Raw genomic sequence first — 14,696 nt, forward strand, 5'->3', positions numbered from 1 at the left:
ATTTATAATGATGTATTTTAATTTGCTTGATGATGTCGCTTCTGGCCATGACATCACTTCCAATGGGTCCTGGACAGACTGTCATTCTAAAAAGTGGGTCCCGGTGCTAAAAGTTTGAGAAGTGCTGCAATAAGGTGTTAGTAAGTTAGTTAGTAAGTAAGTGTGTGTGTGTGTGAGACTCTACAAGTTTTCAAAATCACTAAAATCAGAGTTTGGAGGAATAAGTCCATCGTGTAACATCAATCAATGCGCAATTTCAAACCACATGGAAATATCTGTGTTCTCTCCAAAGGTACAGCCGAAAAACCAGTGGGGGCGGGGCGGTGGCACATCACCACGCCCACTGAGGCAGACTGCCCCTAAATAGAGAAGCTCAGCTGCAGCAGTGCTCAGTAGCAGCCGCAGGTCCCTCCCTCGAAGCGAGCCTGGAGGGGGCTGCGGAGAGTCGCTCCAGCGGGAGCGCAGAGGCGAGGCCCGGCCCGCGGCCCCCACTCTACTCTGGGCGCAGGTGCGGCAGGAGGGCACAGCCCCGGCTGCGGGAGGGCCGCGCAGACGCCCTGCTCGGAAGCTCCGGGGAAGCGCGCGCGGAGGGCTGCCGGGCTCTGCCAGGAGCTGCTGCGCGTCGGCCGGAGAGCCCTTCGGCCGGGGCGAGGCGAGGCGCTGCGGGACGGGACGGGCCGGCTCGCCTCGCCTCGCCTGCCCGCGGGCACCTCGAGCGGCGGCAGTCCCGAGAGGCTGCCCGCCAGAGGGGGCGGAAGGCGCCCGGCGAGCGGCCTCCTTCGGAGCCGGGCTGCGCCGCCCCCCGGAAGGCTCCCGAGGGCCGCTGCCCGGAGGCACAGCATCGGGCCCGAGAGCAGGAGGCGCCTCGCTCCGCAGCAGGGCCGCCTGCAGGCGAGGCGAGGCTCCCTGCGAAACCCGGTGCCGGGTGAGGGGGCATTCGCGCCTGCCGGGAGGGGCCCAAGCACTTGCTGCCCGCCCGGGGGCGCCCGGGCAGCGGCACACCTGGGAGGGTGCGGGGCCCCGAAGGCCGCCAGGCTCCCTTTCTGTCTTTCGAAGGGGGCCCAGAGACCGAGGGGGGGCTTCTGAGCGACTTCTCCAGCCTCCAGTGGCCTGCAGGAAAGCAGACCCGACTCCAGGGACTCTTCTCGCTGCCGCCACTCTGTTTTGTCCCCCTTCCCCTTGGGGAAGGTGCCCAAAAGAAACTTTGTACCCCGATAAATTTCTTCTCAGAGGCCCTGCTGCACCCCCTCTAGCTACGCCACTGACGTGAGTCTCCCTGCTTTTGCCGCAACCCCTGCAGATCTCTGGGCTCCTGTGTGAACAGGCTGAAGCAGGCTCTTGAGTCCAGGGCCCCTGTTTGGGGTGCAAACTCCACCCCACCCAAGATCATCAGTGGGGAGTTCTGGGCACACTGTGTGACTGACAGCAGAGCGTGAGCATTGCCTGAGCCCCTCCCATCTCCACAGCTGCATCTGCCAGCAGGAAGGACAATGGCCTGGATCCAAGACAAAGAGCTGACCTTCTGGGAGCGCCTGGGCAGCAGGGTGATTCGGGTGAGCAGCAAAGCAATGGTTGCCTGGGGCTTGTGCAGGCACACAGAGACTATCTTACCATGTGCTCCAGGCTGCGTGGCAAGACTTGAGCCCAGAAAGTGGCTCTGTCAATAGCAATTAGTCCTGGCAGCTCAAGGGAGCCTCTGGGTCCAGGGCACGCAGCGCTGCTCAGGGGAGGCTCCAGCGAGCCATGCTGATTCAGGTGCTCACCCTCTTTGAGCTCCAGCAGGCCTCTAACTGGACCAGTCCAGCAAGCGAGACTTCTGCACTTGTGCCCTGGCACTGGCGAGTCCTAGTTCTGCTGTCCTGGACCCAGTGGGTGCTCGTCTCCTGCAGTGCCCCTGCTTCCTGTAACAGGGACACACAGTGAGCTTCAGGCCCAGGGAGGCCCAGCCACATGAACACAGAGACTGCCCTGCCCTGGCGCCTGAAAGGAAGGAGCAGGGTGAGCTTCCACACCTTTGGAGCCACTGCAGAGCAAGGGCCCTGCCCCGTGTCTCCACCCACAAGGTTTCAGGCTAGGGGGCATGTGAAGAGTGCCAACCTGGGGCCTGTCGAAGACCACCAAATGCTCCCCCCCGACCTCTTCATGCAGCCTTTTGTCTGTGCCTTTCCAGTCTTCCCACTGGCTCTGTCGATGTGGAGTCCATCAGCTCCCACTGCTCACCCCTTCCCATTTTCTCTTGCACCCAGGCAGGCCCAATGCCCAGACACATCGCCTTCATCATGGACGGCAACCGCCGTTTTGCGGAGAAGCTAAAGATGAAGACGTTGGAGGGACATTCCCATGGATTTGCCAAACTGACAGAGGTGGGGAGTCTCCTCAGTGAGGGTCTCTTGGGAGACAAGGGGGGAATGGTGGCTCAAGGCACTAAAGCCAGCTGGAAAAGGAAATTGTCCCAGTCCTTTGGTCGTGAGTCCTCAGGTTTCCTTCTTCCTGCAAAAGGAGCCTCCCTAACCAGAACCTGTGGGAGGAAGGATGCCTTAAGACACAAGCCGAACTTGCATGGGTTGTGCCCCATGCCTGCCACCCTCGGGTGCAAGCAGTGTGTGTGTGGTTCTGTCTGCCCCACCAATATTCTCTTTTTCATTCGTTTCTTCATTTCCCAGAGCAGCTTGCTAGATTTCTTTATCACAGCACAGTCAGGGGTGCATAGAGGGTGTGAGGTGCTGTGGGGCCAAAAGCTGGAGAGTTGCAGGCTGTTGGGTAAGTGCTTACTGTGTACACCGTACTTCAAAAAAAAAAGTCATTGAAGGTAAATCCTTCAATGTGTGTCTGCTTCTGATTGCAGACAAGTGTTTCGGTGTTTGAATCCTTCCTAATGGGGGAGAAACACCCCTCCCATATGTAGAAAAACAGCATGCTGGAGTGGGGGATAGGAGGCAAGACCAAACCTTTCTCCTTGGCATGCTAGATTTCTGCCTGCAGGGGGAGTATTAAAAATGCAGTGTTCTATCTCCAGTGGTATAGTCCATCAAGAGCCTTTCGTGTAAACTAGCCATGTGTCCCGGGTTTCTCTGTGGCCACAGTCTCCATACACCTGAATGCTTTGCCGGCATAGGTATGATTTCTCCCATGTGCGTGGCTGCAGGTACAGGTTCAGCATTTCTTGTTTCGGAATTCTGAAATACAGAACTTTTTTTGAACACCAACATTTTTTATTTTACTTTTTGCCTAAAGAAATAAAATCACAAATTGTGTTCCATGCACAAACCTTGTTTTGTGCATAAAATTATTAAAAATATTGTATAAAATTACCTTCAGGTTATGTGTATATGAAACATAAATGAATTTTGTATTTAGACTTGGACCCATCTCCAAAATCTCTCCTTATGTATATGCAAGGGTTACAAAACATGGAAATATCCAAAATGCTTCTGGTTCCAAACACTTTGGATAAGGGATGCCCAAACTGTAATAAAGATACCTTCTAGCCCGGGGCTTGAACTTCCAGCAACAAGTTTCCTATCACTTCAGCCTTGAGCAACCCTCTTTCTCTTTGCAGTTGACTGGATGGTGCTTGAAACTGGGGATCCGGGAAGTCACTGTTTATGCCTTCAGCATTGAGAACTTTAAGCGATCCAAGGAAGAAGTGGACGGGCTCATGGAGCTGGCGAGGAAAATGTTCACCCGTCTTCTAGAAGAACAGTAAGATTCTCTTCTCCTCCACCTGTTAGCCTCCAAGCAAACAGTAAATCTAGCTGGTTAGCGTGGCTGCATTGCTAAGGAATGGAAAGTTATTGTTATGCATCTGAAACTGCAATCAATGATCTCCCTGTCTCCAGCAGGGAATGCAGGTCGAACACTGGGGGGCAGAATTGTGCAGGTGTACAGATTAGCCAAGAAGCAGTAGAGCAGGAGGTCTTCAGGGGCTCCCTTTATGCCAGCAGATGCTGGAAAATTGTTTCTGTTGCCATAAGAAATGGCAGTTGTGCAGACCACACCACATCCTGCCTGCTTAAAACATGGTTTTCATGCCTTGACCCCAATCAAAAAGAAAGAAAGAGACTGGGGATCCCAACTGTCAATGCTGCCCCCCTCTCAGGACCCTTTCCACCAACCCCCCACACCTGTCGCTGCCCCATAATGCCTTCCCAGCACTGGTCATTGTCGCCAAATATTCTTATTTGAGATAACGGAAAAAGTGTCCACAAAGCCTGGCACTAGTTAAAGCTGTTTTAGCACCATTGCCAAGAACCTGAGCAGTCCTGGGACACCATCTCCTGGTGCCTGAAGGGCTACGCCAGTTGCTTCCCCCTTTACCTGGTGGTGCTCTAGTCCAGAGGTCTTCCATCTTTTTTCATTCCTGTAAGTTGCTGCAACACCACAACTGAAGCTTTGCAACTTCGTTGGGGTCTAGCAGGTGCGACTACATTAATACACATGAAAAATAAACATTGTCTGGGGTTTTGAAGAGGTTTTGAACACATCTTATTCTCAGAACATCAAGCAGGTGCAACTGCTGAGTCCAGCTTCTCATGGGAACATCATCATCCTGAGGATGAGGGCGTCCTCCTGGAGAGGAGGGAAACAATCACCTAGGGGGGACCCCTTCTCCAGGGGACGGGCCCATATCTGAACGCACTCAGGATACTCCTCGGCGGGAGGGGGGGTTGGGGGCTTCTTGTAGTGGGGGATTCGATTATTAGAAACATAGAGAGGGGGGTTTGCAACGGATGTGAGGACCGCATGGCAACTTGCCTGCCTGGTGCAAAGGTTGCGGACATCACTTCTCGTCTAGACAGGCTGGTAGTTGGTGCTGGGGAGGAAATTGGGAATGGTAGCGTGATGGGATGTGACAGATGGCTTGGCACAATGAGAAGATTCAGGGATAAAGGAGCGAATAAGCAGCCCATCCTGGGGCATTCCATGTACAAATGCTTTTATGCAAATGTCCAGTCTCTGAGCAAAGTTGGGAGAACTGGAATGTCTGGTGAGAAGGGAAAACATTGACATAGTGGGCATAACGGAAACCTGGTGGAATGCGGAGAATCAGTGGGATACCGCAATCCTGGGCTATAAACTCTACAGGAGGGACAGGAAGGGGTGTGTTGGAGGTGGGGTGGCTGCTTATGTTAAGGAAGTGATAGAATCCAGCAAAGTAGAGATTGAAGGTGGGTCCGACTCCACCATAGAATCTCTGTGGGTTAAATTACCAGGCCTGAGGAGCAATGTAATACTGGGGGCGTACTATCGTCCTCCAGATCAGAAATTGGTAGGGGACCTTGAAATGAGGAAACAGATCAGGGAGGTGACAAGGAGGGATAGGGTTGTAATCATGGGGGACTTTAATTATCTTCATAATGACTGGGTCAATTTGTGTTCTGGTCACAAAAAGGAGACCAGATTTCTTGACATGTTAAATGACTGTGCCTTAGATCAGCTAGTCATGGAGCCCACCAGAGGACAGGTGACTCTGGATTTAATATTGTGCGGTACTCAGGACCTGGTTAGAGATGTAAATCTTACTGAGCCGCGGGGGACAGTGATCATGCTGTGATCCGTTTTGACATGCATGTCGGGGGAAGAATACCAGGCAAATCTCTCACAGAAACCCTTGACTTCCCATGAGCGGACTTCCCTCAGATGAGGAGGCTGGTTAGAAGGAGGTTGAAAGGGAAGGTAAAAAGAGTCCAGTCTCTACAGAGAGCATGGAGGTTGCTCAAATCAACAGTAATAGAGGCCCAGCAGAAGTGTATACCTCAAAGGAAGAAAGGCTCCACTAAGTCCAAGAGGGTGCCCGCATGGCTAACCCTTATTAGAGAGGCCTTAAATTAGAGAGAGAGGCCTTAATTAGAGAGGCCTTAAAGGGCAAGGAAGCTTCCTTCCGTAAATGGAAGTCTTGCCCTAATGAGGAGAATAAAAAGGAACATAAACTGTGGCAAAAGAAATGTAAGAAGATGATACGGGAGGCCAAGAGAGACTATGAGGAACGCATGGCCAGCAACATTAAGGGGAATAATAAAAGCTTCTTCAAATATGTTAGAAGCAGGAAACCTGCCAGAGAAGCGGTTGGCCCTCTGGATGGTGAGGGAGGGAAAGGGGAGATAAAAGGAGACTTAGAGATGGCAGAGAAATTAAATGAGTTCTTTGCATCTGTCTTCACGGCAGAAGACCTCGGGCAGATACCGCTGCCCGAACGGCCCCTCCTGACCGAGGAGTTAAGTCAGAGGTTAAAAGAGAAGATGTTTCAGACCTCATTGATAAATTAAAGATCAATAAGTCACCGGGCCCTGATGGCATCCTCCCAAGAGTTATTAAGGAATTAAAGAATGAAGTTGCTGATCTCTTGACTAAAATATGCAACTTGTCCCTCAAAATGGCCACAATGCCAGAGGATTGGAGGATAGCAAATGTCACGCCGATCTTTAAAAAGGGAAAGAGGGGAGACCCAGGAAACTATAGGCCAGTCAGCCTAACATCCATACCGGGTAAGATGGTGGAATGCCTCATCAAAGATAGGATCTCAAAACACATAGACGAACAGGCCTTGCTGAGGGAGAGTCAGCATGGCTTCTGTAAGGGTAAGTCTTGCCTCACGAACCTTATAGAATTCTTTGAAAAGGTCAACAGGCATGTGGATGCGGGAGAACCCGTGGACATTATATATCTGGACTTTCAGAAGGCATTTGACACGGTCCCTCACCAAAGGCTACTGAAGAAACTCCACAGTCAGGGAATTAGAGGACATGTCCTCTCGTGGATTGAGAACTGGTTGAAGACCAGGAAACAGAGAGTGGGTGTCAATGGGCAATTTTCACAATGGAAAGAAGTGAAAAGCGGTGTGCTCTAAGGATCTGTCCTGGGACTGGTGCTTTTCAACCTCTTCATAAATGACCTGGAGACAGGGGTGAGCAGTGACGTGGCTTAGTTTGCAGATGACACCAAACTTTTCTGAGTGGTGAAGACCAGAAGTGATTGTGAGGAGCTCCAGAAGGATCTCTCCAGACTGGCAGAATGGGCAGCAAAATGGCAGATGTGCTTCAATGTCAGTAAGTGTAAAGTCATGCACATTGGGGCAAAAAATCAAAACTTCACGTATAGGCTGATGGGTTCTAAGCTGTCTGCGACAGATCAGGAGAGAGATCTTGGGGTGGTGCTGGACAGGTCGATGAAAGTGTCGACCCAATGTGCGGCGGCAGTGAAGAAGGCCAATTCTATGCTTGGGATCATTAGAAAAGGTATTGAGAACAAAACGGCTAATATTATAATACCGTTGTACAAATCTATGGTAAGGCCACACCTGGAGTATTGTGTCCAGTTCTGGTCGCCGCATCTCAAAAAAGACATAGTGGAAATGGAAAAGGTGCAAAAGAGGGCAACTAAGATGATTGCTGGGCTGGGGCACCTTCCTTATGGGGAAAGGCTATGGTGTTTGGGCCTCTTCAGCCTAGAAAAGAGACGCCTGAGGGGGGACATGATTGAGACATACAAAATTATGCAGGGGATGGACAGAGTGGATAGGGAGATGCTCTTTACACTCTCACATAACACCAGAACCAGGAGACATCCACTGAAATTGAGTGTTGGGAGAGTTAGGACAGACAAAAGAAAATATTTCTTTACTTGGTGTGTGGTTGGTCTGTGGAACTCCTTGCCACAGGATGTGGTGATGGCATCTGGCCTGGACGCCTTTAAAAGGGGATTGGACAAGTTTCTGGAGGAAAAATCCATTATGGGGTACAAGCCATGATGTGTATGCGCAACCTTCTGATTTTAGAAATGGGCTACGTCAGAATGCCAGATGCAAGGGAGGGCACCAGGATGAGGTCTCTTGTTATCTGGTGTGCTCCCTGGGGCATTTGGTGGCCGCTGTGAGATACAGGAAGCTGGACTAGATGGGCCTATGGCCTGATCCAGCGGGGCTGTTCTGATGTTCTTAACTACAATTCCCAGGAGGCCTTGCAGGTCTCTTGTTATTAGGTGTGCTCCCTGGGGCATTTGGTGGGCCGCTGTGAGATCCAGGAAGCTGGACTAGATGGGCCTATGGCCTGATCCAGTGGGGCTGCTCTTATGTTCTTATGCTCCCTGGGGCATTTGGTGGCCGCTGTGAGATCCAGGAAGCTGGACTAGATGGGCCTATGGCCTGATCCAGTGGGGCTGTTCTTATGTTCTTAACTACAATTCCCAGGAAGCCTTGCAGGTCTCTTGTTATCTGGTGTGCTCCCTGGGGCATTTGGTGGGCCGCTGTGAGATACAGGAAGCTGGACTAGATGGGCCTATGGCCTGATCCAGTGGGGCTGTTCTTAACAGTGGTGAGACACAGGTAGCTCCCGGGGACTGGGAGACACACTGAAGATGTTTGACAGGCACACGAGATGGACGTTGGTTGCCAGGTCTTGCACTGGCCGTTACAAAGGGCTATGACACATTTTATTTCTATCTCTAAGATTCTACAGACCTTGTCTGTGAACCTGGGGCCCCACAAAAAAATGTTTCCAACTGAGTCCCGCAGCTTCTAAGGCTGGCCCTGAGGTTCGGGTTGTATAAGGGAGCCTGAAGATAGCAGGATCAGGCACCAGTCCCCAGAGTCCCTCTCCTTCCAGCATCTTATAGAATTCATTAGTTGTCCTTCCCTTAACCATGGCTTTATTAATGGGACCTGAGGCTGTATTGCTCTGCACACTTAACTGGGAATTGGCCTCCATGAATGCTGTGGGAATCCCTCAGGAGACAGAGATGTGACTCCCTACAGAATGCACCTTGTTGCATTTTGGTTATCTTGCTTGCATTTTGAACAAGGACTGGTTGTGCCTCTTTCTACAAATGGTTCTGGAGGGCTTGGCTGAGGGTACTCAGATCTTGCTGTTTTTATGTATTTGGGAAGTCTCTCACGATTGATTCCCCACCCAGGCTCTGCTCTCAAGAACAAGGGTGCAGGAGGAGACAGTGGAGAGTCGTGGTCTGGTTTATTCTGTAGTTTTCAGTGCTAGGCAGCCCTGGATTAAGCAAAATAAGCATGTGCTTAGGGCATGAAGGGAAGGACGGCACCACAGAGGTTTTTCCAGTTCCAGATTCACCATGGACCATGGTGCAAAAATAGCAGTTAACTGAAACAAAATCTGGAGAAAGATGGGAGAATCACTGAACTCAAAATATAGTAATTTGAAATATATTTCAATCAAAAAAGAGTGTATTTTTTACCAAATTCTGTTTTAAAGCACCAAATGGCTTAAGAAAATACAATAATTTAAATTAAAATAGTTAGTCTTTAAAATAACATAATTGCATGCTATTCGCAATTCAAAATTTAAAGATTTAACTATTTTTTTAATTGCAGTTTTGGGGGGCACTGTACATACACATGACATATACATATATATTACTATTAATATTATAATAGTTTTGAAGAGGTTAATAATAATGCATTTAACCCTATGAGTAATCTTGTATGATTTGATACATACCTTAATTTGCTCTACTATTCTTAAACACTTTACAGCCTTTTAATCATAGTGTATCAGATCTCCCGGCCAATCAGAATCAAGAAACGTATCACCTGATTGGTTATTTGCAAAGGTCCTGCATTTTCAGTTTGAAAAAGAAAATGTGCATACAGTGTCTGCTAGGGTGTGTTTTGTTCACTATATACCGTATTATGTTGATCTTTGGTAATGAGCTACTCTGTTTATTGGTCTCCTGTTGTCATGCAGTAATACAGAACAGCTGTCCCTTTATTGGATTTAGAGTTGTCTGTGCATTCTCAATTTAACATTACCTTTTAACGCAGTGGGTTTGGCTTGTGCCTGCCATATTCAGATGTCAACATTCTCTCTCCTCTCACTTTAGGATCACTTTGGAGAAACATGGTCTCTGCGTCCGCATGCCAGGGGACCTGACTCTTCTCCCGCAAGACATCCAGGAGCTAATTGCGAAAATTGAGCTGGCAACAAGCCAATATAATTTGTGAGTTTGGCCCTGATTCCTTGCACTGCCTTTCGTGTACAGGCTTGTTGATTTCTACCTAGGCTCCTTATCAACGTCTATCAATATCAAGACCAGGTTAGGGCTAAGGGTTAGGGCTAAGGGTTAGGGCTAAGACTGCACTTGCTCCCGGTATGGAAGGGATTGTCACTCCCGAATTGGCCTTTTCAGCCACACTAGACGATGTTCCAAAACCACCTTTCAGAGCGTGATACCAGAGTCTTTTGAGACTGAAGGTTGCCAACATCATCAATATGTAATTTATATTAAAATGTGCTCAGCTCCATTTTGATCCATTAACTCACATGCCATTTAAGCATATTTTTTTATTGCTTTCCATTCTACCCAGAAATAAAAGGTCTATGGTAAATATTATTTATGTCTCTAAAATTCTACAGACCTTGGCTGTGAACCAGCTGGCGCCCCGCAAAAACTGTTTCCATTTGGGCCCCACAGCTCCTCAGGCCGACCCTGATTACAGCCCTCCAGAAAGGCTGTCTGGCAGTCCTCGTTCCTCAGCCAGTGGGCAGAGTGTCCTTCCCTTTGCTTCTTTGGTCCCAGAACAACAGGCAGGGAGCTCCCAGTTCTTCCTGGCTGGGAGTGGGGGAAGATTCATATGGTTTGCTCCCACTCCATGGATCGCCAGAGCCAGGCTGATCTTCCCAGCTGCCCTGGGATGGAACTCCCCTATCCTGTCCTCCCAGTGTCTGTAAGGAAGCAGCATCCCTCACTGGACTACTTCCTCTCACCTCCTTCTTTCCTTTTTTAAAGGTGTTTCCTGAACATCTGCTTGGCGTACACGTCCAGAGATGAGATTAACCACGCGGTGCAAGAGCTGGCCTGGGGTGTCGAGCAAGGACTGCTTCAGCCCAGGTGACCTTGGCAAGAGGGGCACAGGGCCAGTCTCCCTCCCGCTTGAGCAGGATGCTGGACTTGATGGAACTCTGGGCCTGATCCGGCAGGGCCTTGGCCGACTGGTTGCACATCTTGCTGATAGATAGATAAGTGTGGCTTTACCAAGAAGAGTCTTCCCTTTCTCCCTTAGTGACGTGTCAGAATCGCTCATTGACAAGTGCCTCTATACCTACAAGTCTCCCCATCCGGACATCCTGATCAGAACTTCCGGAGAGGTCCGCCTTAGCGATTTCCTGCTCTGGCAGGTAAAGCCAAAGTGCAGCTCACCAGGCACCTGCTGTGTGGCAAGATCCTCCCTTGCTGGTCTGCTGGCTCCCTTTGGGAATGGCAGTGCTTTGATGCTGGGAGCCTGTGGGAAGGGCAGGGGAACTTCCTTGCTTTGGGAAGTCTCTCCACTCAAGGCATTCAGTGGGCATAGCCCATGGTGCATTGGGGATGGTGGAAATGTCAAGGGGCTGCAGAAGGGGGCTCTTGGAGGAATCAAATGGTTCCAAGCAAGCTTGCACGTTGGCATGCTTTCCTTGAACTGTCAGGCGTGTCGGCTGGAAATGGTGGCTAAGCCCTTCTGCGCTGTCCGAAGGACCATGAGAGGGACTGGGAGCTGGGCCTGGAGGACAGTTGCTTCCCACTGCACCTTCTGGGAGCCCCAAGCCTCCACTCTCAACTTTCACCAGTGGTTCTTCCTCCTCACTGAAAGGATTGGGGGGGGGCAGTTACATTTTAACAGGTCCCCTCTTGTGTATTCTAATATGTCACCTGACTGTGGGCTGCATCTGCTGACACTGTGGCTGCAAGCCTAACCACACTTTCCTGAGAGTAAGCCCCATTGAACAAAATAGGACTTATGTCTGAGTAGACCTGGTTAGGATTGTGCCCTGTATCATCTCTGTCACCTATCTTGTGCATGTATAGTCTGTCTCAGTGTTGCTCAAGGTTTGTGCTCCGCCACACCACTTCACATGGTCCACCTATTCAAAGTACCACCGGAAGTAACTGGCAATGACATCATCACTAGTTAGTTCTGGGTTTGGAGGCCAGACGTGACCTGACAAACACCAGTAAGAGGCTCAAGGTGGATGGGAGGGTGGACAAGGGTGGTGGGGGAAAGCATGCTTTGGAGCTCTGCCCGCTGAGCCTCCTACTGCTGTTGATTGCCTCACGTTCAAAAGAGAGCGGCTAAGATGCATCACTAGTTTTTTAAACTCTGTTTCCCCCATTGTCACTAGTTTCTCCCACCTCTACTCATTATGTATGATGAGTAGAGGCATTTTTGTTCCAGCTTGTTGATGGAATATCAACATCCTTGAGACAACTCCTGGAGACGTGTTCCTAGTCCTGGTAGCCTCTTGATTACTGGGCTGGGGTACCTTCTTTATGAGGAAAGGCTACAGCGTTTGGGCCTCTTCAGCCTAGAAAAGAGACGCCTGAGGGGGGACATGATTGAGACATACAAAATTATGCAGGGGATGGATAGGGAGATGCTCTTTACACTCTCACATAACACCAGAACCAGGGGACATCCACTAAAATTGAGTGTTGGGAGAGTTAGAACAGACAAGAGAAAATATTTCTTTACTCAGCGTGTGGTTGGTCTGTGGAACTCCTTGCCACAGGATGTGGTGCTGACGTCTAGCCTGGACGCCTTTAAAAGGGGATTGGACAAGTTTCTGGAGGAAAAATCCATTACGGGGTACAAGCCATAATGTGTATGTGCAACCTCCTGATTTTAGAAATGGGTTATGTCAGAATGCCAATGCAAGGGAGGGCACCAGGATGAGGTCTCTTGTTATCTGGTGTGCTCCCTGGGGCAATTGTTGGGGCCGCTGTGAGATACAGGAAGCTGGACTAGATGGGCCTATGGCCTGATCCATAGTGGGGCTGTTCTTATGTTCCTGGTCTCCCTGCCAGGCGGCAGGTGTCCAGGGGTCCTGTGAGTATCGGCAGGCACCACTTCAAGTAGCACTGGTGGGACCCGTACCGCTGGCTGAGAAACACTGAATAGCACATAAAATGATAAATGGAAGAAGAACACAGAACAATGCTTTTTCTCTTTTTCCATGTTTTCACTTACCAAAACTTGCAAAAAAAACCTCCACTAATTGCTGGTCTTGTCATTCCGACGTTCCAAGCCACTCTAAGTATCTATCAGCCCTGATGCAATGAATGTATGTGCGTGTGTGTGGCATAATACCACCCTTGAGCAATTGGTTCTGGAATAACCAGAGCAGCAGCCTTGCTCACCGTGTCCCAATCTTTTTTGGAAGGCAGCATTAAATTTCCGCATGGTTTTTCTTCCTGCAGACATCATACACCTCCTTAGCCTTCCAGCCTGCACTCTGGCCAGAGTATTCCTTCTGGAATTTATGGAAGGCCATCCTTTGGTACCAGGTGAACCACAGCGCTCTTCAGGTAATTGCCCCAGGTGAAGAAAAATAGCAAATCCAAAGCTATCCATGGGCATACTTTCCTTCAGCCCATGCTTTGCATTTGCAAGTTCTGCCTGTCTAAGTACTTGCCCACCAGTACAAGTGGCATTCTGCCACCAGGCTGGGGTGTTTCCACTGACAAGCGCAAATGGGTCAACAGCAGTGAGGACCCTGTCTGCACTGAGTGAGGTCTGAGTAGAACCATAGGGGCTCGTGCAGGAGCGGAGTCAGGTAAACCAAAGAAATGTTTACTTGCCTCTCTACCCCTGCATGATCTCTGGCTGCTCAAGGAAGCAGTGGAGCCTGTGCCAGTGTGCTCCGTGGGCAGCTTTTAGTTCGGACCGGGCCCTAATTTCCACTGCTTTGTGGCTCTCAAGCCAGGTAAAGGTGAATGAATCTTTTTTGTGTTTTAATTTCAGAAAGCCAGGGATGTGTACTTGGCGGAAAGAAAGTGGCAGCAGCTGGAAAATGACAAGGCACAGGTGACAGAGAAGCTGAAACAAGAAGGGTCTCCACTCCGAGATCCTCAGGCCCGGCAGCTGCTCTTACAAGACTGCAGGGCTAAACGGGAGGAGAGAATCCAGGATTTCTTGCAAGCCCTGGAACGCAAGAGAGGGGACTTTCTGGAGAAACTGGTTTCAGCATCTGCATGATGAAATAGTGTGTTATAAATAAAAGGCTGAAGGCTTTCTAAGGCGAGAATCCAGTGATCAAGCAAGCGTCATTTAATTATTCCGTTTTAAGTGTCTTCTGTTGAAATGTTGAGGATGAGCCAAGTGCTATTGGGAGTTAAGAACACAGGGTGTAGTTTGACTGCCAGTTGTTGAGCAGCAGCGTTGTGATGCAAGAAGCCGGTGCTGTGCACAGAAATATAGAATAGCCAGGAAATTATAGGCACTTTGTTCTCATGTAGTGATTGTACCTGGTATGAGCTGCATCTTTCTCCTGGTGCCTGAAAGAGTTCTTGGAGTACGATCTGTTCTTTCAAAAAGGTCTCATTGGGCACACCTAGAACATGCCAGCCAGGCTCTGTGTCTGAACCCTCCCCCCCATGATTGGTGCCACAGCAGCCACACTGGCAGAGCAGGTGCTGCATCCAGTGATGGGAGGCAGCGATCGTACAGCCAGCAGGAGTTAAGTAAAAATTAAGTCCCAGTAGGCAGCCCAATGGCCTATGGGTCTTCTCAGACCTGTGCCAGCTGTTAGGCTGGCGTAGGTCTAAGGAGAGAAAAGGGGCAGAGCAGCTTGGAAAGGAGGGGTAAGATCTGTGCCCTGGGGAACATCCCATAGTCCCTTTGGGCCTCCTTAGTCCTTTGCCAGCTATTTTGCACCTTCTGGATCCCTGCTAACCCCTCGCCTTATTGAACCAGGCTCTCA

At 49.9% G+C, this 14,696-nt stretch overlaps 1 protein-coding gene across 3 annotated transcripts; it reads left to right on the forward strand.

Annotated features, from left to right (window-relative positions):
* The first annotated feature begins 436 nt into the window (after positions 1 to 436).
* Positions 437 to 13,979, forward strand: LOC136661379 (dehydrodolichyl diphosphate synthase complex subunit DHDDS-like). 3 transcript variants are annotated; one of them, XM_066638588.1, is made up of 9 exons: positions 437 to 508; positions 1,301 to 1,553; positions 2,247 to 2,363; positions 3,560 to 3,702; positions 9,844 to 9,960; positions 10,750 to 10,851; positions 11,024 to 11,138; positions 13,195 to 13,302; positions 13,739 to 13,979. In XM_066638588.1, exons 2-9 carry the CDS (start codon positions 1,491 to 1,493, stop codon positions 13,970 to 13,972), a joined length of 999 nt encoding a protein of 332 aa, XP_066494685.1. In that variant the 5' UTR covers positions 437 to 508; positions 1,301 to 1,490; the 3' UTR covers positions 13,973 to 13,979. The 3 variants fall into 3 exon arrangements, with proteins under 3 accessions (XP_066494685.1, XP_066494687.1, XP_066494686.1); XM_066638590.1 differs by lacking the exon at positions 13,195 to 13,302; XM_066638589.1 differs by lacking the exon at positions 437 to 508 and having other exon boundaries at positions 840 to 1,553.
* Positions 13,980 to 14,696: the final 717 nt, after the last annotated feature.

This window comes from Tiliqua scincoides, chromosome 10 (genome assembly GCF_035046505.1).
Source record: "Tiliqua scincoides isolate rTilSci1 chromosome 10, rTilSci1.hap2, whole genome shotgun sequence".
NCBI classification, from domain to species: Eukaryota; Metazoa; Chordata; class Lepidosauria; order Squamata; family Scincidae; genus Tiliqua; species Tiliqua scincoides.

Bases quoted from the DNA above. Each gene is read 5' to 3' on its own strand.
- LOC136661379 (XM_066638588.1), top strand. From the start codon at position 1,491: ATGGCCTGGATCCAAGACAAAGAGCTGACCTTCTGGGAGCGCCTGGGC. The intron at 10,852-11,023 runs GTGACCTTGGCA...TTTCTCCCTTAG, and splicing joins CAAGGACTGCTTCAGCCCAG to TGACGTGTCAGAATCGCTCA. The intron at 13,303-13,738 runs GTAATTGCCCCA...TTTTAATTTCAG, and splicing joins TGAACCACAGCGCTCTTCAG to AAAGCCAGGGATGTGTACTT.